The sequence below is a fragment of the Fringilla coelebs genome, assembly GCF_963513975.1.
Source record: "Fringilla coelebs genome assembly, chromosome: 14".
Classification (NCBI taxonomy): Eukaryota; Metazoa; Chordata; class Aves; order Passeriformes; family Fringillidae; genus Fringilla; species Fringilla coelebs.
In genome coordinates, this window is record NC_140040.1 from 4,806,734 (window position 1) to 4,827,967 (window position 21,234).

General features: G+C 39.3%; 1 protein-coding gene and 1 long non-coding RNA gene across 2 annotated transcripts in view; one reads left to right on the forward strand and one right to left on the reverse strand.

The window, feature by feature from the left end:
- The window catches only part of LOC311159177, a 53,361-nt gene extending 41,058 nt beyond the window's left edge, over positions 1–12,303 (forward strand). Inside the window, exon 3 of the long non-coding RNA XR_014616501.1 lies at positions 12,176–12,303. This is a non-coding gene — a long non-coding RNA (uncharacterized lncRNA). The remainder of the gene's footprint in view (positions 1–12,175) is intronic.
- CDYL2 (chromodomain Y like 2) overlaps positions 1–21,234 on the reverse strand; it is a 60,054-nt gene that overhangs the window by 4,886 nt on the left and 33,934 nt on the right. The window contains exons 3-6 of the mRNA XM_084215113.1: positions 13,736–13,953; positions 6,769–6,941; positions 2,072–2,282; positions 1,227–1,370 (exon numbers count right to left, since the gene is read on the reverse strand). Coding sequence (XP_084071239.1) covers positions 1,227–1,370; positions 2,072–2,282; positions 6,769–6,941; positions 13,736–13,953 — 746 coding nt within the window. The remainder of the gene's footprint in view (positions 1–1,226; positions 1,371–2,071; positions 2,283–6,768; positions 6,942–13,735; positions 13,954–21,234) is intronic.

Sequence of the window (21,234 nt, forward strand, 5' to 3'; positions counted from 1 at the left end):
TTTTAAGCCTATTTGCTTACATTTTTTTTGTTTTTTTTTTTCATGTTTAGCCCAGTTCCTATTTGTTGTGGGTTTCAACACTGCTATTGCAAAGTAGTATTTGTCTTTAGCTCAAGTAAATGGTGTTAATAGCAAATCAAGGGCCCTGTGCATTTTTTGTGGTCTGTTTGTGAACAAGTCTTTGAAGGTTTATCTTTGTCCACAAGTCAGCACTGGTCTTTCCAAGGGGTCTTGAGAAAATTTCATTGACAGCCAATAGCAGTGAGGGAAGGAAGAATTCAACAGTAAAGCCCAGAGGTTTTCCCAACTCAAATAATACACGTTTATCAGCATCATCAAATAAATTCTGCTATATTTCCAGAGAGTTTAATTCTCAATGTCTTCTGTGAGATCTAATCTACACTTTGTTTAATTAAAAATCTCTTGTGTCTCTACCTCCTTTTACAGCAGATCTTTTCAATGAAACTGAGGGATGCTGAGACAGTTTCAGACATAGGAAATACAGCAAGAAACTATAACAGTTTTCACTTTAATTACTGCAGTTTTATTGCAGCCAGTATCACTTTCTTCACTGCATGTTTTTTAAACAAGGATGTGCCCAGAATAGGAGTATATGTGCCTGAAGGGAAAAACCTCTAGGAAGATAGGAAAGGATTCTCTTTCAACTTTTGTGTACACAAAAGGAAAGTTATAATACACTGTGACCAGAATATGTTCAAATCCCTCTTGTCTGGATCTCACCTCTCCTTCACAGCAGAGCTTAGCTGGCTCTATCCTACCCTTCTGGGGTGCTGTGTGGAACATTCTGCGCCAGCAGGAACTCTGCAGGTGCAGAAAGAAGGCAGATTCAGCTGAAATCCTGTCCTGTAGGCCTGGACAAAGTGAAGGGCAAATCTGTTTTCTTACAGGTTTCCAAGTACAGTTGTAGAGTTTCAGACTGTTACACCTTCATGAAGGAAACCTGTGCTAAAATCCCCTTTCAAAATCTGGGGCAAGGAGGTGCCACTCATTGAATAAATGCTAATATTGTGAAAGGAAATAACTCCCCCATCCTGATCCCTGAAAAATGAGAAACTCCATGAGCTCACTGATTCCTATCCAGGTTTTCTGATCTCAACCTTCTTTCACAGGTATGGTTGTGGAAACTGAGGTCCCATATGCCTTGGGAGCACACCTTACCTCTGTGAAATATCTGTGAAATTTAATGAGGGAGTTTGATTTCTTACCACTGCACTGCAGGATGCCATTTCCTTCACTCGCAGCATCACTTCTTGGCTAAATGTTGTTGGCCAAAATACTTGTGACACCAGTCCTCTGCTGCAGGCTTCCTGTGCTGTCAGCTTTCTCCCACAGAACAACATTTCATTTGCCTGTGAAACCAAAAGACTCTGGTAATCTTGGGTTATAATTCCCTTCAAATTTTTCTCATACTTGCCTGCTATATTTACGATTAAATTACAAATGTTCTTCTGTATCTTTCCATACTGCAAAATACTTTAAAAGGAGTTTCAGTAGCTATTTAAGGATTGTGCAGGTGGCCAGAGCACAGTATGGGTTTAATTTAAGAGAAATGTGCTGGCATGCATGGTGAATCTGTATTGCTGATCTTACAAGAGTAACTATCAGTGATACTGTGTGGAGAGTCATGTACCCAGTAGGAAATATTTGTGGGCCAAATTCTGATTTATTATACTGGTAAAAGCTAAGTAGTTTTACTGGCATCATTGTGGATTATCTTTAAAGAGCAGAGAGCTGTATCTGGCTGTATTACTGCCCACTCCTAACATGATGCAGACAACTACTCTGCAAGGTTATTCTGCTAATGTATTTCTTCCCTTTTCTACCATCATGTTGACAATCTTTGCTTTTTCAATCTTTCTTGTGTACAGCAGGTGTTGTATATTGAATTCCAAGATTGTTTCGTGATAAGAAATTGGTAGTGATTAGATGAACTTTCCACAGATTTCATTTCCATTAAAGACAATTAAGAAAATTGTTTACTTTTTAAAGAGAGAAAGAAGATCAGGAATTTATGAAAGGTTCTTCAGCAATTCGAGGTGGAAAACCTTACCAGTGCAACACCCAGAATTTGTGGGAATGTGTATGATGAGCAGCCAGCTGGAGTGAGTCGGATTGTTGCATATGGTGTCTGAAACCAAGCCTTCTCACTTGCCCAAACGATATCACAGAGTGGTAAAATAGAAGCTCCTAACCCCAGAGCAGGGCCGTTGATAGCAACAACAATTGGCTTCTTAAATTGAATAAAAGCTTTTACAAAATCCCTAAAATAAAAAAATAAAAGAAAGATGTTGAATACAGAGGTAACACATAAATATCCAAGTTTAAAGTACTTAATCTGAAAACAAATTAGAACCACAGAAGAACACAACAAATGCCCAGTTTTATGAGGTCAGAACTGCAAGATACTTTCTAGTTTGGACATGGAAAAGTCTGCTTTTTTTTAGTTATTTAATCTTTCCGAGTACCTGGGCTATTGCATAGTTTTGTGTATGTTGTGGCCTGATTAAGTGGATTGCACTGAGTGTTGTACTTTTTGCAGAAAGGTTTGGTTGGGTTAGTTTTACTTCTGGACCAGTAACTCCTGAGTTTGTACACACAGCACTTCTTGGTTTGCTCCGCAGTGGCTGGGATGGACCTTGTTTGGCTACTGATGAAATAGTAGAGTCTGATTATGTATTTTTTTCAAAAAGTTCTCTTCAGATCCTGTGTCAAAAGTTACTGCAAGTCCCATCAGTGAATTGGGAGATTGTAATGTTTATGGAACCAGCAGAAAGAACAAGATGTGCAAAGAGGAGTCAGAGAAATGTTTGAACAGGACGAGTCATCTTCAGTTGGGTCTTCATTGCAAAAATCTTCAGCAAAGTCATTACAAAGCAGATGCCCTTGCCTGACTACCCCAGTAATGTAATGAGAAATAACAGGGAAGTTAAATGTCATCAGATTCATCTGGATGAATGAACTAGAATATGTTAAATTCTGTGCAACAAGGAGATCTTTTAAATAAGCTACCTACCAGCAGCTGTGGAAAGACATCTGTTGAATGGAATGGCCTTTACACCAATTAGGAAAAAGCAAAAGTGTAATTGTGGGCAAATTATGGGCTCCAGCAGCTCAGTGCACAGCAGGTATATGGAGGCAAATGAGATGCTCAGTTACTTTAGAAAAAGGACATGGATAAATCAAATTCCAAGCAAAAGAGGAGATTCTGTCCCTGCACTGGGTATTTATTAGATCCAGAGTGCATCTTTGCTGACAGATTTTAGGAAAGAACATTTTGTCAGATGTGCCCTTTGATGAGTTGCTGCTCTCCCACTGAGGTCAAAAGGATCCAGGCCTCTGTACCTGAGCACAGGTGGGCCTGCAGGTTAGAGAGCACATGTGGCAACTGGGCTGAAGTGCAGGGGCACTGGCTGTGTTTTAAATGAGGACAAAGAGTCTGAGATGAGCCAGCATTAAATTTTCAATTATACATTCTGTTTTTGAAGTCCTCTAGTAAGGAGGACCATGGGAAAATAGAGAATTGATGCAGCTCTGTTCACAGTAGTAAACCAGGAGATCACTGTCAAGACAAAGAGAGTGAAATAAGGAACATGGTTTTTGTCTGTTCAAGACCATTTCTGTCTAGAGGAGAGCAGGGTTAAGGAGAGTTGTGATTAGTTTTCATTGCAGATACAATGCTGTTCCCTTATCTCATTATTTCTTTGGTTGTTTATGACTGAGTAGTGACTGTGGATCACTGCACCTCATTAATTCCAGAATTTTGAGAACCTCAGTAGTTACGTAAGTCTTTCAGACAGGACTGCAGTTGTGAATAGGGATGTGATGAATGATAGGTAAAAAGAAAGCAAACTAAGGATAAATGGTGGCAGTAAATCTGAGGACCCTGTGGAGGCAGATAAAATCAGTGTTGTGGAGAAAAGCAGGAATCATGGTGATAAACGGGACTGGAAGTGAATATGGAAAAGCAATTTGGGATGTGGAGAGGAAACATAATGTGGAGGAAGAACAAAGCAGAACACATTAATGGAGGGGAAGGGCTGAAGAAGTCTTCATATGAGTGAGCAAGGAAGGGAGGACCTGGAGAGAGTGGAACATAACGTTGAGAAGGGACAGTGAGTGAAGACTGGGGAGCATAGAGGATGGTAAAACGGATGGGTATGGAACCTCTAGGATGGAGTGGAAGGTTACAATATTGGAAGATGATGAGGGGAACAAATGCCTGCCTTTGGTCTTCAGAAGCTGCAGTGGCCAGCACTCCATTTATCTTTGTTTCCTGTTTGGTGCGTTGTTTCAGTGGGTTGTCTCTGCACCCTGAACTTGGCACGTTTCCTTGTCTCCGAACCATAAGTTCACACAGGGAGTTTCTGGGCTACAGGATCCTTGTTTCAATTCAAAGCAGCCTTTGAAAAGGATTTAAGATTATAGCTGTTGTTGCACAGTAGATCCAGATGCTTAAATATAGGAAAAAGTGTCTGCAGAAGGCTTCTGGATTTGCTAGAGCATATCTGAGAGGCTGACCATGGAATGCACGCTGGGATGCTCAGACACCTCTGCACTGTTCCAGGTTCTTGCTGCTGGTCAGGGCTTGCAGGCTTTACATCCAGGGCTGTAAAGAAGCTGAGCAAGTAAATTTGTCCTTGTCTGTTTTCTTCTGAGCACACCCAGAATTTTGTGGCTCAGGTCCCAGATGCATCAGCGCTGCCCAGCCGGTGGTGTGAGCCCAGTGCTGGGAATGCCTTCCAGGAGTGTATCAGTCCCAGGGCTCTGCAGGCCACACTGTGCAGCCTGTCTGCCCTTTCCCTGCTCCAGGATGGCGTGTGGATGGTGGCAGCTCACCCTGGTGGGTCTGGGATGGATCTCGGATGGATCTGTGACCAGTGCCTGTAGAGGAGCTGCAGTGCTGCACATCCATTCATTGCCAAGCCCAGTGGCTGAGGGCAGGGCACCAGTGACTGAACCATTCATGGGAGAGGAGACTCAACAAGGATTGAAACTTCAGCTGTAACTTGTCACCAGTATAGGAGAGCCTCGCTTTGGAAAGTGGAAACACGTGGTAACCAAGATTTCAAATTCACTTTGATACAAGTCTAAGTTGATGTAAAGCAGTGGAGGCAGAGATCCATGGATGTATTTTAGGATATCCAAACCACTGAAGAAAGCAATGGACATTTTTTCTTCTCTTATTACAGTTTATTTTCCATGAGCTGAGTCCTTTGTTCACAGAAAGCACAGAGAGTGCTAAATGGAAAACGTAGGGTATTGTTTCCAGAAGTACAATAAAAATCTATTTTCAGTGGGCCTGAAGCCGACATTCTTGACAAGGTACAAGCAGTACATTGTACCAGTATTTCAAGAGTGTTCTGTGAGTCCAAGGGTGGAAAAACTGAGTATCACAGTCTGGCTTATACTTATTTAAATTTTGGATTGATAAGTACACCTGTATAATAGATGTGTGCAAATAAATGTAAACTTATATAACAACACCTAACTGCACAATTTTTACAAGAATAAAACTAAATTTGTGTCTTGTGGTGGGCAGTGAGTGTGCCTGGGTTTTCAAATAAGAATAGCAGTTTTCTACCCTCTCTTTTTTTTTGTTTTTTTTGGTTCCACATTGTTAAAACCCCCTCACATTTAAAAAATAAACTTAGGCTGTGTCCCTCAAAGGGTTTCTCTTTTAAAAAATATCACTCCATGATATTTGAGCATATTTAGGGTCTTATTAACCACTTACAACTTACTACATTTAAGAAATATCTTTTAAAGTCTTTCGAAATAATTACTACTTTGAGAATTTCAAAAGTTTTTTAACCTGAATCCAAGCTGATCTGCAGTAGTTGTAACCAAGATAATTGGTGGTTAATACACTTTGTGTAATACTGAAACCTGATCTTATGTTATACTAATAAATCCCAAATAGAGATATCTTGTAAAAAAAAAACTTTAATATTCCTTCATAGATTGTTGCATAAAGTTTTAAAGCTGTCAGAAGAGTATTTATTTGTAGAAAATCAGGGGGAAAAAAGGACCAAATTGTCTCCTGGTACAGACTGGAAAAATACCATTGACTTTAGTGGAATAATATTGATTTATACTGGAAAATTTGCCTTGTGGATAATGGAACATTTGGTGATGTGTTGTGCAGATTGATTTGCAGACTGCATATCATAAACCCTGGAATTCTATTAAAGTGATGTGATATATATATCTATATAAGGAAAGTCGCATTTTTGTTACAAAAATAAAATTGCATTTACATATATATTAAGTAATTTAAATTTAAGAAGAAGAGTGGAGACCCTTCGAGTAAGGTTCTGAAATACAGTGGCAGACTGCTATTTCAACAGAATATAAGCCATGGATTCCCATTTGGACTGAAATTAATTAAAATGATGAACATTAAAACAAGTAAAAGATCTGCCTTTCAGGAACCACTTCAGAACATGAAGCAATACTGAATGTGGAAAAACAACAACAAAGTTTTATTTGATTTTGGAGGAATGATTTGAAATATTAAATACAGAGAATTAGAATAAAATAAATCCCTGTGGATATTAGCACTGGAATAAATGTGCTTTCTTTTCTAATATGGAAAGGTCCAAGTTTCTTTATACTAAACAAATTTGCAGGACTATAAATTGGAATGCAATCAACATTTAAATATACAACATTTTTGGACCTGATAAATATCTTTATAATCACACACTGCATTTCATAATTTAGAGATCATAGGTAAGCTTGGGTCACCTTATAGCTTCTGCAATCCTAGTGCTTTCCTTTCTTCTGTCATTGGATAACCTGCCAATTAAATATGAGTAATCTAGGCCACTACAGAATACACTTCCCACTGCGCTGAGAAGTAAGAGTTTACTGTCATCAGCTGATGCATTGCACAATGCTCTCCGAACTTCCTTCATGATCTGTGGATAAAGAAAAGTAAACAATTCGACATGCATGCCGTGGCAATATCATTTCCCTACTTTTACAAACCTTATTGATTTTGAGAGACTTAAATTTTGGGCACTATTAATAGTTACATCAATTATATATATAATTTTAATATAGAATGATATTAGAATCATTAGAATGATAACTGAGAGTTTGCAGAATATTTTCTATTTGGCAGTGCTTTCTTGATGTTTTACTAATTCCAAGAGGTTTTAGGAGTTGGTGGTTCTTTGTTGTATGGGAAATTCTACCCAGCTTATGCTATTTGATTGCAATTTAATAAGTTCAAATATCACGTTTTTATTCTCATTGTGTACATCACCGTATCCTCAGGAACATGTTTATCACAGCAAAAGCCTGTTAACTTCAACAGCTTGAAAGCAAAATTTGTAAACCCCAGTTTTTAGTTCTTCAACTCTTTGGTTTATATGACTTCAACCAGAGCAAAGCAGGACAAGAGGACATCATATACATCAACATGAAAAATATATTATTCATTTTTACAGTTTACAAAAGTTAAATCATAAAAGTCCCTTGAAAAAGAGACATTTTAACTTTGTTTTACAACTGGATCAAGCACCATAATACAAACCTCATCAGAATCTGTATAGAATTGAGCTGCTGGTATTGTAGGAAAATGGCCTTTCACCTGAACAGAAAATTGTTTCCTAATGATTTTTAAAAGGAAATTTTATTTCATAAGTTTCTGATGGGTAACTTCTTGTTTGGTCACAGTTGGGCATGGTTTGTGAGCTGTAACACATTTCAGCCCCCTCTCCTCTAATGTGCTCCTCATTGCAAATTTGCTCCTCACTGCAAGGGCCCTGATTTCATCTATCCATCTATCCATGGGTATCCTTAATCATACCCATGTGTCAAAGTGTTTCCTATAGACATGGTTCTGCTGTCCTAAAGTTTTCTCTTTTGCACCGAAAGGTTTGCTGTTGGTGTAAATTTAGGTAAGAGAGAGCTAAATGTGGCTGGGGATTTAAATAGAGTTTCCATGTGAGAGGAACCCAAGATTTTAGCCTGTGATTATTTCTGTTCACTACTTTCTGTTACCAAAACTTCTTTATATCTCTAAAGTGCCTTGTTTAAGAAATGTCCCTAAACACTGAAGTTTTGTTGATGCCACCCCCTGGTTAGCCTTTTAATAGAAATCCTATGGATTGTGCTGCTTTCCCTATGGGTCTGTATAAAGATGAGTATTACTGGCTGCTGGGACTGGCCATGAGAGAGCAGCTGGTGAACTTTTAGATGCTTCACTTCTACAAGAGCACTTCAGAACGCCTGTAATACTGAGTGTGTGACAGTGGGTGGAAGTGAAGTAATTAAGAGCTGCAGAATTTGGAAGTGTATTTGAAATTCTTATGCAGGTACAAAAATGTCATCAGCAATTTTAGGAGCACTGTTTATTCTGAGAGTCTCAGAGGCTGTCTCAGCCCTCAGCTTGGAGAAACACAGCAACACTGCACACATAATGGGGAAACAAAGGGGAAACCCCCCTAAAACCTTTAATCAGTGTTAAAAGAGAAACTTTAGAATGTGGTAGGTATTAAAATGAAAAAAAAAAGTATTTTGGTTTTCCTAGTTCCATCTGAATACAATGTTATCCTCTTAATTCACTGTAAAAGATCTCACAATCTGCTCTTTCTTAGGGTGAATGTATAAATAATATAAGGGAATACATTTTTCTATCTAGTGAGGAATGCTGCATTAAGTATGATGCCATGATGATACCCATTCAGCAAATTTCTTTATTATTCCCTTTCCTCCAGTGGTATTTGCCTATGTGCCGCCTCTTTGCTGTTTCCAGTGTTCTCCTTTGCACAGATCATTCCTGTTACAAACCTGCCTCTTTTTTATCTTGCCCCTCACTGATCTGGATGACTAAAGCCATCTAAAACACATCCAAATTTTTGAGCAGAGGTTACATTTCTTTTGAGAAAAACCAATATTCTGCCATCACTGTTTTTTCAGTGTTTTAGAGAGGATGACATTGAGTCTGTTATTAGGAATCAGTTTCTCAGACATGGTTAAAAGTGGAAAACTTTGGTTACTATTTTTGAACAGGAGGGGAAATTTAGTTCCCCTGCTCCACTAGTTTGTATCAAAAGGAAACCATTATGTATCAGCATTATCAGGCTCCAAAAAGTATGTTTTTTTCCTAAGGATCCTTAAGTTTGTCATTAACTTTATCATCCAGAGGTGCTTGGAGGCTGGCTGGAATCCAGCAATGCCAGCCAAGTCAATGCTCACTCCCTTGGTCAGGAACTTTGCCATGGTTCCTTTGCTGGTGCAGTCCAAGCACCCAAGTCCCTTTGTCACTTAGCCTGGTTACAGCAGCTGCTGCTCACTGCTGCCTCTGGAGCCTTGGCTTTCCCCATGGGTTATCTGGGGATGGGTATTTCTCCCCAGCTATTTCTATGATTACAGGGAAGCTACAAACAGGAAAATAACAATAAAAGATCTAGTGTGTCTGAAGGGTTGCAGAACTGTGTGTTGAACTGTACTACTGGAAAGTAAATATAATTTTAGTTTGGAACTGCTCTCTGTTTTTAGGGACAAATTTCTGTTTAATGTGGTAGTGAATTCACTTCTCAAATACAGAGATACAACCTGTCTTTAGTTACATTTCTTTGTCAGATTCCATATTTTTTTTCTTTCTTTCGTAGCCCTTAAACCTTTCCCCATCTTGCTAAAACTATGGCATTTGTCCAATTAAATTTTATTTTCTCTAGTGGACCAGACCTAATACTACTATTTCCAGAGCTCCTTAGCAATATTCTCCAGATCCATGCTTTTATTAATTAGCTTTTTTCTGACCTTTTAGGTAATTTTCAGTTGTGGGGAGTATTTCTATTTGAATGCATTTGATGAACGTTTCTGAGGCAGTATTTACAGAACAGTATGGGCCAGTTATTTAGGTTATTATAGTTGACTGGATTGTAAATTTAGACCAGACCTAGTGCTTCACTTACTGTTTTATTGAACACAAATATATAATAAAATTATCACCTTCTCAGAAGCTGCTTATATTTTTAATCCTGTCAAGTAAATAATCTCTTTAGTTCTTGAACAGGACATCTTATATTGCAAAATAAACATGAACCAGTTAAAAACTCAATTAAACTTCTAAGAGCTTCTTTTAATGCCTTTTGCTGGAAGTAGGAAATTTCCAAATGTCCAAATTTCCAAGATGCTTTCCATCTTGCTTACATTCTGGGAAAATTAAAGAGCTAGGAATTGATCACCATAATTACACAAAGTATCTTGAACAGAAGTCTCTTGTTCACAGAAACAGAAGCACCAGTTAAGAAAAGTTAACTTTTCTGAATCTCTGAGGACTCATTGTGATATTCTTAAAGGTAATTATTCTGTGAATATTACCCTAAACCCAAATTTTAAAGCCATTCTGTTGTTCTTAGAACATCTTCTCCACTTGTGCTTTTTCACATAAATAAATTTTGTGTTACTGATTCCAAGTCCTTTCTGTCCAGCGCCTAAAGGACTTGGGAACCTCGAAAGCTGCAGGCACAAGCACTGGCCCAAACCCACAATTTACTTTTGTGTAGAGAGCAGAACTGCAGAGAACAGTAAACTTGTACCTGCCTCTCTTTTATTATTTCCAGGTTAGGAAAAGTGAAGGCAAACCAGTGCTCCAAAATGTACCTGGCAGAACTTTAAACCTTGTTATTCACGTTTGAAATTTGAAACCTGATTATTGTGTATGAGAATGTACTTGAGGTAGTTCTTCACTCTTGGGTGGAATCACTGGCTGTTTAGAGAATGTTTCACTTTTAATTCAGGGGAATATTAACTCCTAGATCTGTTAATAGTGTTAAATGAGAAGAGCTGATGGGTCCATTTAGTCTGAAAGAGAATTTGGATCCTTGAGATGTGCTGAGTTAAAACAGCAGCAGCATCACTGGAGAAAGAACTTCAGGAGCAGCAAAAGTCCCGCAAGGAAAAATGCCCTAATGGAATTCATAATGAAATATTTCACAAATGTATTTAAAAAACAAAAGTAGCAAGCCTAAGCTACTGAAATAAGAACAAGCTGTGCTGTTTTGTGACACTGTCTTGGAAGTTTTATAAGGTCTTGTAAAAAATAAGGAAGAATTTCGATAGTGCCCTGAACATTCTAGTAGAAAAAACTCAATTACTAAAGAAGCACCAAGCCAACATCAATCGGTGCAAAGACTGCTGGAAAGAGCATTGGCACATTTCATGCTAAAATCACCTGCACAAATGGGGTTAACAATAACATGGGATGAAGAGTCAGGTAGATTTCTCTAGACTTTTTTTTTAATAAATAAGTTCTTTGCTATTTTAATTAAATTGGCATAAATACCAGTGGCCAATGGTTGAACACAATTATTAATTTCGTGTGATGATTCCTATAAAGCCCAAAGGGAAGCAGAGCTGTTGAGGGGTGAATGGGATTTTGTATAAGCTTAGGTTTAAAAGTTTAAAATGATTGTTTGCTGTGCACACCTTTTTTTTCTTTAACATAAATGGCCAAGTATAACCAGGCCACTATTTAAGCACATCAAATAAACCTGCTCTGAATAAATGATTCATTTGCTATTTGGCAAACATAATTTACTGAATGTCTAATAAAGCTTGAAGTTAGCACTTCTTTACACAAAGTGAAACACACTTTCTTCATTTTGTAGGAATTGTGTGTTTGTATTTCGTATTCACTGGGGATAAAAGGCATCAAAACAGAAAATGCTCTGAACATCCCTAAAACACTTTGTCAGTTTGCCTCACCTATGGCTATGGGTGACAAACTGCAGGGACAAGTCATTCAGCACCTTCCTCCTTTCAGTTCCTGGGGTTTTTGCTGTAATTGCCAGCAAGAATGTGAAATTGCCAGTCCTGGAGGTGCTGGATTTTGTGGTGTGACTGATCATGGGCAGCAGCCTGGACTGAGGCCAAAGAAGCTGTTTCATATTTACAGCCATGAGTCTTCCAAGGGCAAGAGCCTGCAATTGCTCTTGGCCTGGATAAGGTTTAAAGAGACAATCTCCATGTGGAGAACTCAATAACTGATTAATTCCTGACCATCCTGGTCAGTAAAGTGGTTTTCTAAAATGTATTTCCTGGTTTTCAAGTGAGCTTCAATAAAGGTTCTAGAAATAGTCTGTGCTGGTGATGCAGGGAGAGGACTATTACATGCTTATCATTTATTCTTCCACAGGGGTGGGTTCCTGGTGTATTGAAAACTCTCAAAGGATGAAATGGATTGGTTTGGCAGATCCAAAGAGCCTGAATTAATCCCCTGGTTAGAGCATCTGAACACTGCTGATGTGGAACAGCACAGCCAGCAATGTAAAGGTATGTCTGCTCTGACTGAACACAGAGAGCCCATGATTTCATATTTTTTCAGGCCCTTGAGCTCCTTCATTTAAATTACTGTCAGTGTCAATTAGTGGTAATTAAGACAGAGATGGAGTGGTGGATTTGATGCAATCGAATGCATTTTAAGAAATTAGTGTTAAAAGCAAGTGTTGGGTGTTCTGTGGTAATTACCAATATAGTCCTTCTAAATATTAGTTTAAAAACTAGGAGTGATAAATGTTGTCTACCATCAGTTTTAGCCATTTACTATCACTCAGTGCATTACTGCCCATGAGTATGTCTGCATTTGAGAAGGGGACTCATCATACCTGCCTGTTGCAAGTAATTAACTTCAAAGCTACTAATTTTCTTACTGAATAACATGATTCCTCAAAGCTACAATCTACTCTTTCCTCAGGCGGTGCCCAAACTGGTATTTCATTCACTCTTGAAGTTGCTGTGTAGGACAGAGAGGGCAGAAAAGGCTGAGATCTCCCCAGTGAGGGCAGCCCTTGGAAGAGCTCTGCCTGCAGGATGCTCAGACAGGCCAGGCTGGTGCTGGGAGGCAGCTCCTGGTGCTCCCTCCCTGCTCCATGGCAGCCCCAGTCCATCCATCAGGCCATTACTGCCTGTGTGCAACAGGGCTCAGGTGTGGAACGGGGCTCTGGTGTGCTCTCTTCTCTCCAGGACATCCATCCTGATGCAAGCACTTATGGACAGCCCTTTTCTTCTGACATGGGAATGGTATAACAGGGCATTGCAGCCACAGGGAATGGAAGGAAAAGCTCCTCAGCCCTTCCAGTGATCCAAGTGTATACTGGGGTAGTACAAGCTGCAAGTCTGAGTCTGCTCTTATGTGTATAATGTTTGGAAGAAAGGAATTCATTTTTATCTTTTATATGTTGTATGACTTTATGCAATTCAGCTGAGGATAGAGCCCCTAATTGGTTAAGATTTCATAAATAAATACAGTGATTCAGAGAAAAAGTAATTAGGGATCAAGATGGAATTTAGAAAAGCTGTCTCAGGATATAGACTGAAATTCTCTGTATACAACTGGAGCACTATTTAAGTTAGTAAAATGAAAGAGACCAGATTTCTCCTAAGGATAGTAAATATCAGTAACTTCAATGTGTGAAAAGCTGCTTCACACAATTCCATGCTGGAAATACTGATTCTGCCATTTCTTTAGTTACTTTTATTTTTTTTTTCAGTCATGCAAATTAAAATTTAATTTCCATTGCATTCTTTTGGATAGGAATCCCAAGCATGAAAAAGTTAGATATGTCTGTACTCCAGACTTCTTTTCTTAGTTCATCCATTAGGAAAAAGATACATAAAATCGAATTCAAGTGCAGTGTTTGCAAGATAACCCACACATTGGGATGGCTTTCTTTGGCTTTTAGGGCTAAACACTTACCTCTGGGGTCAGTGCATTGTTCTCTGAAGTCTGACTTGACAGCAAAATATGTGTGAAACCATCTTCTTTCCGGACTACAATGTCCCTGAAGCGACAGTTACTTTCATTTTGGCGCACGCTGTATCTCAGTCTCTTATCGAAGACATAATCTTTCTCTCCATCAAGTTTCCTTTTCACAGTGCTGTGTAGATTCAAGCTTCCATTGGCCAGAGATGAACCTGGCAGATGGAAAGAGTTGAAGCATAATTACCGCTATACCATCAAAGAAATGGAATGATACTCTCTATTAGCTTCAACGGAAATAGATATATATAAAATAACAGGAAAAAATAAATTAAAGAATGTGCCTGGCTAGTCAAATGTGGCCTCAAGCCATTGTTCTTATTCTGTACTCCAGTGTGCAGAACATTTTGTTCTCTGATCAGACAACCTCTAGACCCAAGGAACTGATGCCATTTTGGAGAGTATCCAGCAGTAGGGAAAAAAGAGAAGTATAAGAAGAAAGCTATAATTCCTCTTTAAAAACAAGTAAGAGCAATAGTAAGTCAGTTTTAAAAGACAGTTTATTCTGACTTTCTCTGTGTATGACCTGCAAACAATTCCTTTGCTGATGTCTACAGTGTTTCTGTAATAGGCAATAGATAATGATTGGTAACAGTGCTGAGCGGGGGTGTTGAAGGAGCTTTGTAAGGTTTGTATGTAATAATCCTTTTCTAATTACAGATATTTCACACTATTGCCATTAAAAATAAAGCAGAGACAGGCTGTTGAGGGACAGAGATTAAAGTCACTGGTTTTTGTTTATATAGATACCAGCCCACAATGCACTATTTTTAAGAAAGGCCAAGAGAGAGCTGAATGAAAACACCTTTGTTTGCTCTGTTCTTTACTCCTGCCAAAGCTGACCTGTTCCAGCTCCTGGTTTCAAATAGCCAGGAATTTTTAAAGGGCAGATGACATGAATATTAGAATGCAGGTATAAATTTTATAGTTTCAGTGACCACCATCCAATTAAAAATGCTCTGCTGGAATAGAATTGAACAGTGAATTCATGACAGATGCCTCTCAACCAAAATCACTTACCCTCATTTTGGATTAGCTGTGTTTCAGCCTGATGCTTACGTAGGTAACTGATCTGTCTGACACCTCACAGTTGGCAGTGGCCTGTGGAATTGTTCACAGTGTGTGAAATCCTGTATGTGCACTGCAGTTAGGAGATGGGATGTGAAAACACAGCCAGTGCTCAGTGGTGTGTGACTGGGTCTCATGTGGTGTGTGCATGTGGGTACTCACACATCCACACACAGGGATCTACCTTGGTCCAGGAGCCTGTTCAGTCAATCAGGAAACTCTTTTTTTGTTGTTGAATTAAGAGATACCATCTAAAGCATTGCCTGGGTTATACTGAATAGAGCATTTGCCTGGTGCAATGCAAACATGGCCAAATTCCATTAAATCTTCACTTTTCCTGTGGCATCATCCTATTTCCTATGGCACGTTTCTTCCTTTTTCCTAAGGTTGTTTTTTGACATGTATTCTTACAACAGAAATCAACTTGTGAAATTACTAACAGAACACCAATGTCCTTGGGAATAATGTACTGAAACTAATTAACCCTTTGACCGAGGCAGGCTATTAAACACTGCACTTTTATCTGTTCAATGCTTAACCAGCAATAAGCTTTGGAATTGTGGTGATTTCAAACTCCCAAAAAAGTGTAAAGAACTTACAAAATCAGAGGCACAAATGCCCATAGAATGGAAGGTGTGTCAGACTAACTGTACTGATTATCTGCCTCGTGTGGAAGATTATGCTACAAATATTTTAAATACAGATGGTAAGAGAATCGTAGAAGATTAATTCACTCATATAATCCAGCTCAACAAAAAGCCTCACCGTAATTTTTTGGTTTGTTTTATTCTTTTTATGGATTCAGTTTGTAAATGAATGCATTATGTAAGAAACTATAGATCTTGTCACAGTTATTTTAACTACCTGGATGCCAGGTGAAAGAAATTTAATCAGAGGAAAGATCTAAATTCAATATGAGAGAAACATAAATGAAAAAGTGCCATTTCCAAAAGTGGATCATTAGCAGAACAATATATAGTGAGTAGCTTGTTCTTTCTGTGTCTCCAGTGCATCCCTGTAATCTTGTTTAATCCGATAAACTGGAGAAAATGATCAGCACACTCTAAAGACAGCACTGATGTGGAACCAGGCCAATTTAGCACGTCTGCTGTGTGGAGGTGGTGGAGCTCCTGAAGGTCTGCTCTGGAGCCACTGGGATCGTCCCAGCATGAGGGTCAATAGTCAGCACCTGCTCAGTGCGCACAAGGGGAGCAGCACCTGAGTATGTCAAGGTGAAAAATGACTGTGACAGGCAAAAAGAGACATTCAAAGACTCAAAGCAATTTATACTGCACGTGAAACAAATTAAGGATGTCAACAATTAACTAAGGAAGCTTTAGATACATCTAAGTGTGGTTTTCTTCTGGCTTAATAGTGAGCACTTGATGCTCAGTCTAAGTACAAAAAGAAAAAAAAATGGGAGAAAATGCTCTTTACTGGGAATTTAATCTAATTATTACTTTGTATTTAATCAGCAGGAGAAGTTGTGGACTTTTATATTTATAAGAAGCTTCAATATTTTTTAAGGAAACCTAAGATGTTCCCGGACCAGTGCTGCATGCAGTAATCCTTCTCCAAGAATGGCAGTAAAAGAGGGCAGTAAAGGATGCTATTTAAGGAGAAAATGCAAGCTTGGTTGCTTTCTGCAGTCCTTTCCCATAGTATCATCCCTAAGTGTTGTACAGAAATATGAGAGGGCTCATCCCTCCTGTTTCCTTCAGTGTTTGCTTGTGGACCTTTTCATGGATTTCTCTAATCCCCTTCTGAGCCTGTTGATGCTGTCTGTCTCCACAGCTTCCTGTGGTATGAGTTTGAGAAGTTGGGTAGCCACTACACAGAGAAGAATTTTCTTTCATCTGTGCTTTTATCTGATGTTCAACCAGTTTCAGTGAGTGGTCCCTAGTTCTGCTATCAAGAGATTTCAGAAGCAACAGTCCTGCATTTAGTATATCTGAGGCCTTGATGATTTTGTAAACTTTGATCGTGCTGCCCCTCAGCCACCCCCTCTCCCAACCTCTTTTATTCCTGTAATCCTCTTCATTTTAGCTGCCCATCCCTGCATCTTTTACAATACTGCACCACTCCCAGAGGGTCTGAGACTGGGGTTCTATTCTACCAGGCATTGCAGAAAACACATTAGAAATTTATATTCTAAAAGGCTGAGGCAGACAGAGAGTGGGAGAAAGTGAGGAAAGATTGCACTGACCCTCAGTGCTTTGGGGGACCTGGAGCTCCACATCTCCTTCCACTGCTCTGCCCACTGCTAGAGGACGCCTCAAGCTCCTGTTATTTTCAGATGCATATTTTCTGAGTGTTTCATCACAGCCAATTTAATGGTGCAGTCCCTGTGCCACCAACCTCCACAGCAACCCCAGTACTGGTTAGAGCAGCCACACCATGAGCTGGCCTGGTGATCCACTCTGGCTGAAAACTCACCCTGCAAAACTGGTTAATTTTCAAACAGATGCAGTTCACCTTGTAGCCTCAAAAGTATTAAAACTGGTGCAGAGGGAGGGATGGGAATAACAGTCAGGGTGTCATGGGAAGGAGAGGTGGACTGCCGCTTTCATTAGCAGTATGCATTTATACTGAATGGAAAGGATGATGGAGCTGAGGCTTTAATTTTTCTAGGTGAAATAAGCCATGCTCCCTCACTCTCCCTGGTAAAGCAGCTTGGCATTCCTCAGTCTTCCCAACAGCCTTTAACTGCCTCTTTTCTGTCTTTCTTGTGGGTAATGGTTAATACTGTACATACTTAAAAGCTGTGTTCTGTTGATAATTTACTAATAATTTCAGACTTCTCCAGCTAAGGGAGCATCTGTAAGATATCTAAAAGCAATGAGTTTTTTATCCAAACTAAGAGAGCAAGCATGTTTGCTTGTCTTTTACTGCCAGTATTCTTTCAGAAGAAATAAAACAGAATAAGCTAAAAAACCAAGAGGAAGCAGTGACTAAGTCACAGAGAGTATTTAAATCAAGGGCACCATGAGACTACAAAGATTTTCATAATGGAGAAAAACAGCAGTTAGTGATACATGACAGGCAGGAATTCTTCAGCAGATGGTACACAGAAAGAGTGAGGTAGAAAAAGGAAAGAGAAAATTACAAGGGGATGTTTTTTGATGCTGTCAAGAAACTTGACAAAACAATAACTCAATTACAATATCTGGAGAGAAACAGAAATGTGATAACAGAAGACAACAAATATCATCAGAAAGACCAGTATTCTTAGCTCTTGGGAGCATCAATGGATGCTGTTCACAGAGTTTTTCAATATTTTCCAATTTGCAGACCCTTAAATAACCGTCAGTAAAGATGATTCTGCTCTCCTTATGGCAGGATCTGTAGAAAGTAGAAGACAGTTTTTGGTATTAAAGATCTGTCCCAACTTCCACAAGGTCCCAGGCCTCCACTGGGACACTTTATGCACACACCTATAGGTACACGCTCATCCTTCTAGGGTAAAGAGCTTCCTGATGGGAGTTTGTCTAGAGGCAAAAGAAGAAACACTTGTACCCAAGTGGATTTATAGACAAAACCAAAGAGACTGGTGGATGTTCATTTAAGGAGTCATCAAAAGCTGGTTTTCAAATAGCTGTTATTTGTTTGAACAGAACTGGCATGGACAGACAAACAAAATAACTATTATTTGATTACTTCTAGTTTAAATATTACTGTATATATTGCTTGGTTCAATGCACTGGTGGTTAAACATTATTATAATATGAAACAATACTAGTTGAGGTTGGTGGGGTTTGGAGACCTTCAAGCATAGGCCCACACTGGAAGCAGAGCTGGGCCTACAGCCAGGTTTTCAAATTGAAGGGAATTTTTGACTTTTCCAAATCTAGGCTTCATCTCATGACAAACCTTAAATTTCTATACATAATTTCTGTGCAGTCTTACACTTAGCTGAGAAATGAAGCTGACATTCATTTGGGTTCCATACAAGCAATCTTAAAGCTGACACAAATGTCTGCTTCCTCAGATTCTGAACGGGGCTGCCCAGGAGCCACAGCTTCTGGGAGCCAAACCAGGTCCTCCAGGCTCCCTCTTTGTTCCACATCTAGTGCCTGGGAGCCCTGCAAGCACGGATGGAGCATGCCAGGCTTTCAACTTCCAGACTCAGTGGCAGACTGCCTGAAACCTCTGGCATAGCTGGCTGCCTCCAAGCTAAACGTGGGAGTCCTGCCAAGGAGACTGCCACACTGCTCCTGCTCCCTAGGGACACAGCCTTAGGACCTTGGCTCAGATTTGGAGAAAGTTTTGAAACCCAAGATGTTTGGAACAAAATTTCAGTTATTCAACAAATTAGGCATTTTTCTCTGAAACTTTCTTCATTTGTAATGTGTAAAATTTCAGCCTGGTTTTAGTGTGGGTTTCTGTGATAATAATGGGACACAAGGCAGAACCACACTGGGACTCTCCGTGTGAGTGTGAATACTGAGGGAGTTCAGGAAATTGTTGGACTTGGTGAAGAGTACTGCAAGTTACTTCCACTTGATGTTTCAGACCCCTGTATCAGGAAATGTGGCTTCTCTCAAGCTTGCAGGGCAGTATTAAGAAAAAAACCTAGTCATTTGATTTTGACCCTTCTTCACCAATTTCTGTCTGCTATTACTCAGGCAGTCTCATCTCTCCTCTTTGTAGTCTTCTCCACTCTGCACGTGCTGGGTATCACACAGCAGGACTCGAGGGATTTCTGACCTGGGCAGAGCTGCTGAGTATGGGCTTTTCAGAAAAGAACCAGGCAGAGATTTAAAGATCTCTTACTTTTGCCTACAGAATGCAAGGGGAACAAAATACAGAACACAAGTGATGGATTTGGAGAACACAAAAGCTGTCGTAAAGAGCTGTTTGAAAGGAGCTGCAGAGATCAGCTCTTAGGCCAGGAGAGAACACCTGGCTGCTCAGGCAAAGCAGCTTTCCACTGAACGAGAGCTCTCTGCCAGAGATTATTCAATCAGGGGTGATGGAGGCCACTCCTTAGCTCTTGTGGGGACAAAGGAAAGGCTCATTTGACCTTACAGTTCTTTGTGACCCTTCAGTTCTTCATTAAACAAAAATTTCTAAAATATGGGAATTAATGCATTTCAAAGATACATTTTGTATCAGAACTTCTTCACTAATAACATAAACTACTAGAGAAAATTAATTAGAAAGAGTAAAAAAGCCACCAAAACTTTATACACATCTGTAATTAGATATGCAAACTGTCCTAAAGAAGCAGGTAACTTTTAAGCATTCTTACATGAGCTCAAACTCCTCAAAATGCAAAAGCCAAAATACACTTTAAAGTGATTTAACTTCAAATTTCATTGGCATAATCAAGAGTACTTATGCATTTAAATCTGACCATGCACTTTGCTGGTTTGGGAGTTTTTAATAGCATGTTTGATGCCTGGTTTGAAAAATTTCAGTAGCTATCACATATAGCCAGTAAGACTGGGCAAGGTCAGTTCTTCTCAAATCAAGGAGCATTTGCCAGGTTGCCAGCAGGGTGGAAAATGAAAAGCAGGGTGATATAATTTATGTTGACTTCTGAAAAGTTTTTGGCAGGGCAATTCACCAGAAGCTGTTAAGGAAATGAGTACTATCATGGGCTATAGAAAGTAGCTAATAAAAATAAATAATTGGAACAAATGGTTACTTTTCATCATGTCAAGCTGGCCGTCCCAAGGACCTGCAGAGGATTAGTTTATTTAATGTATGTATTAATGAGCTGGGAAGAGAAATATGAGAGGAAAACTTGAAGGCAATACAAAATAAGTAGAGTGAAAACTAGGAAAGATTTTGAAGAGCTTCACTGAATCAAAATAAAAAGGTGAATTGGCAACAGTAAAGCAGATTAAATGCATAGTGAAAGGGATCATACATAAAGCTGTGTTCTAAATTAACTGTAACAAGGAAGGAAAAAACCCCAAGAACAACTGTGGATCACTCAATGAAAACCTTTATGCAGTGTGTAAGAGCAGAAAAAAAATTCTCCAAAGGTTCTATCATCACTGTATCAGTAAGCAGTGGGAAATCATTTGGAATAGCCCCTGCTGTTTTTAAAAGGTATTAAAACCACCCCCCACACCAACGGCACAAGAAGATACTCAAAACTCTCAGGAATCAGTAAAGTCTTCCAGGTGGTAGGAAGGCTGAAAAGGCTGGGGCTGCCTACAGACTGACAGGACATCCTCCCCGTCCTCCCTTCATAGAGGGACAAGAGACTACTCAGTAAAAGCAAAGGTCAACTCCCCCCCAACAAAATCCCAGATCCCAAAACCTGATCAAATAAAACGTGCATCTTATTGTTAGCTCCTGGAAATTACTGTCACAAAACACCATTGAGGCTGTAAATTTGGTCGGATTAAAAACAA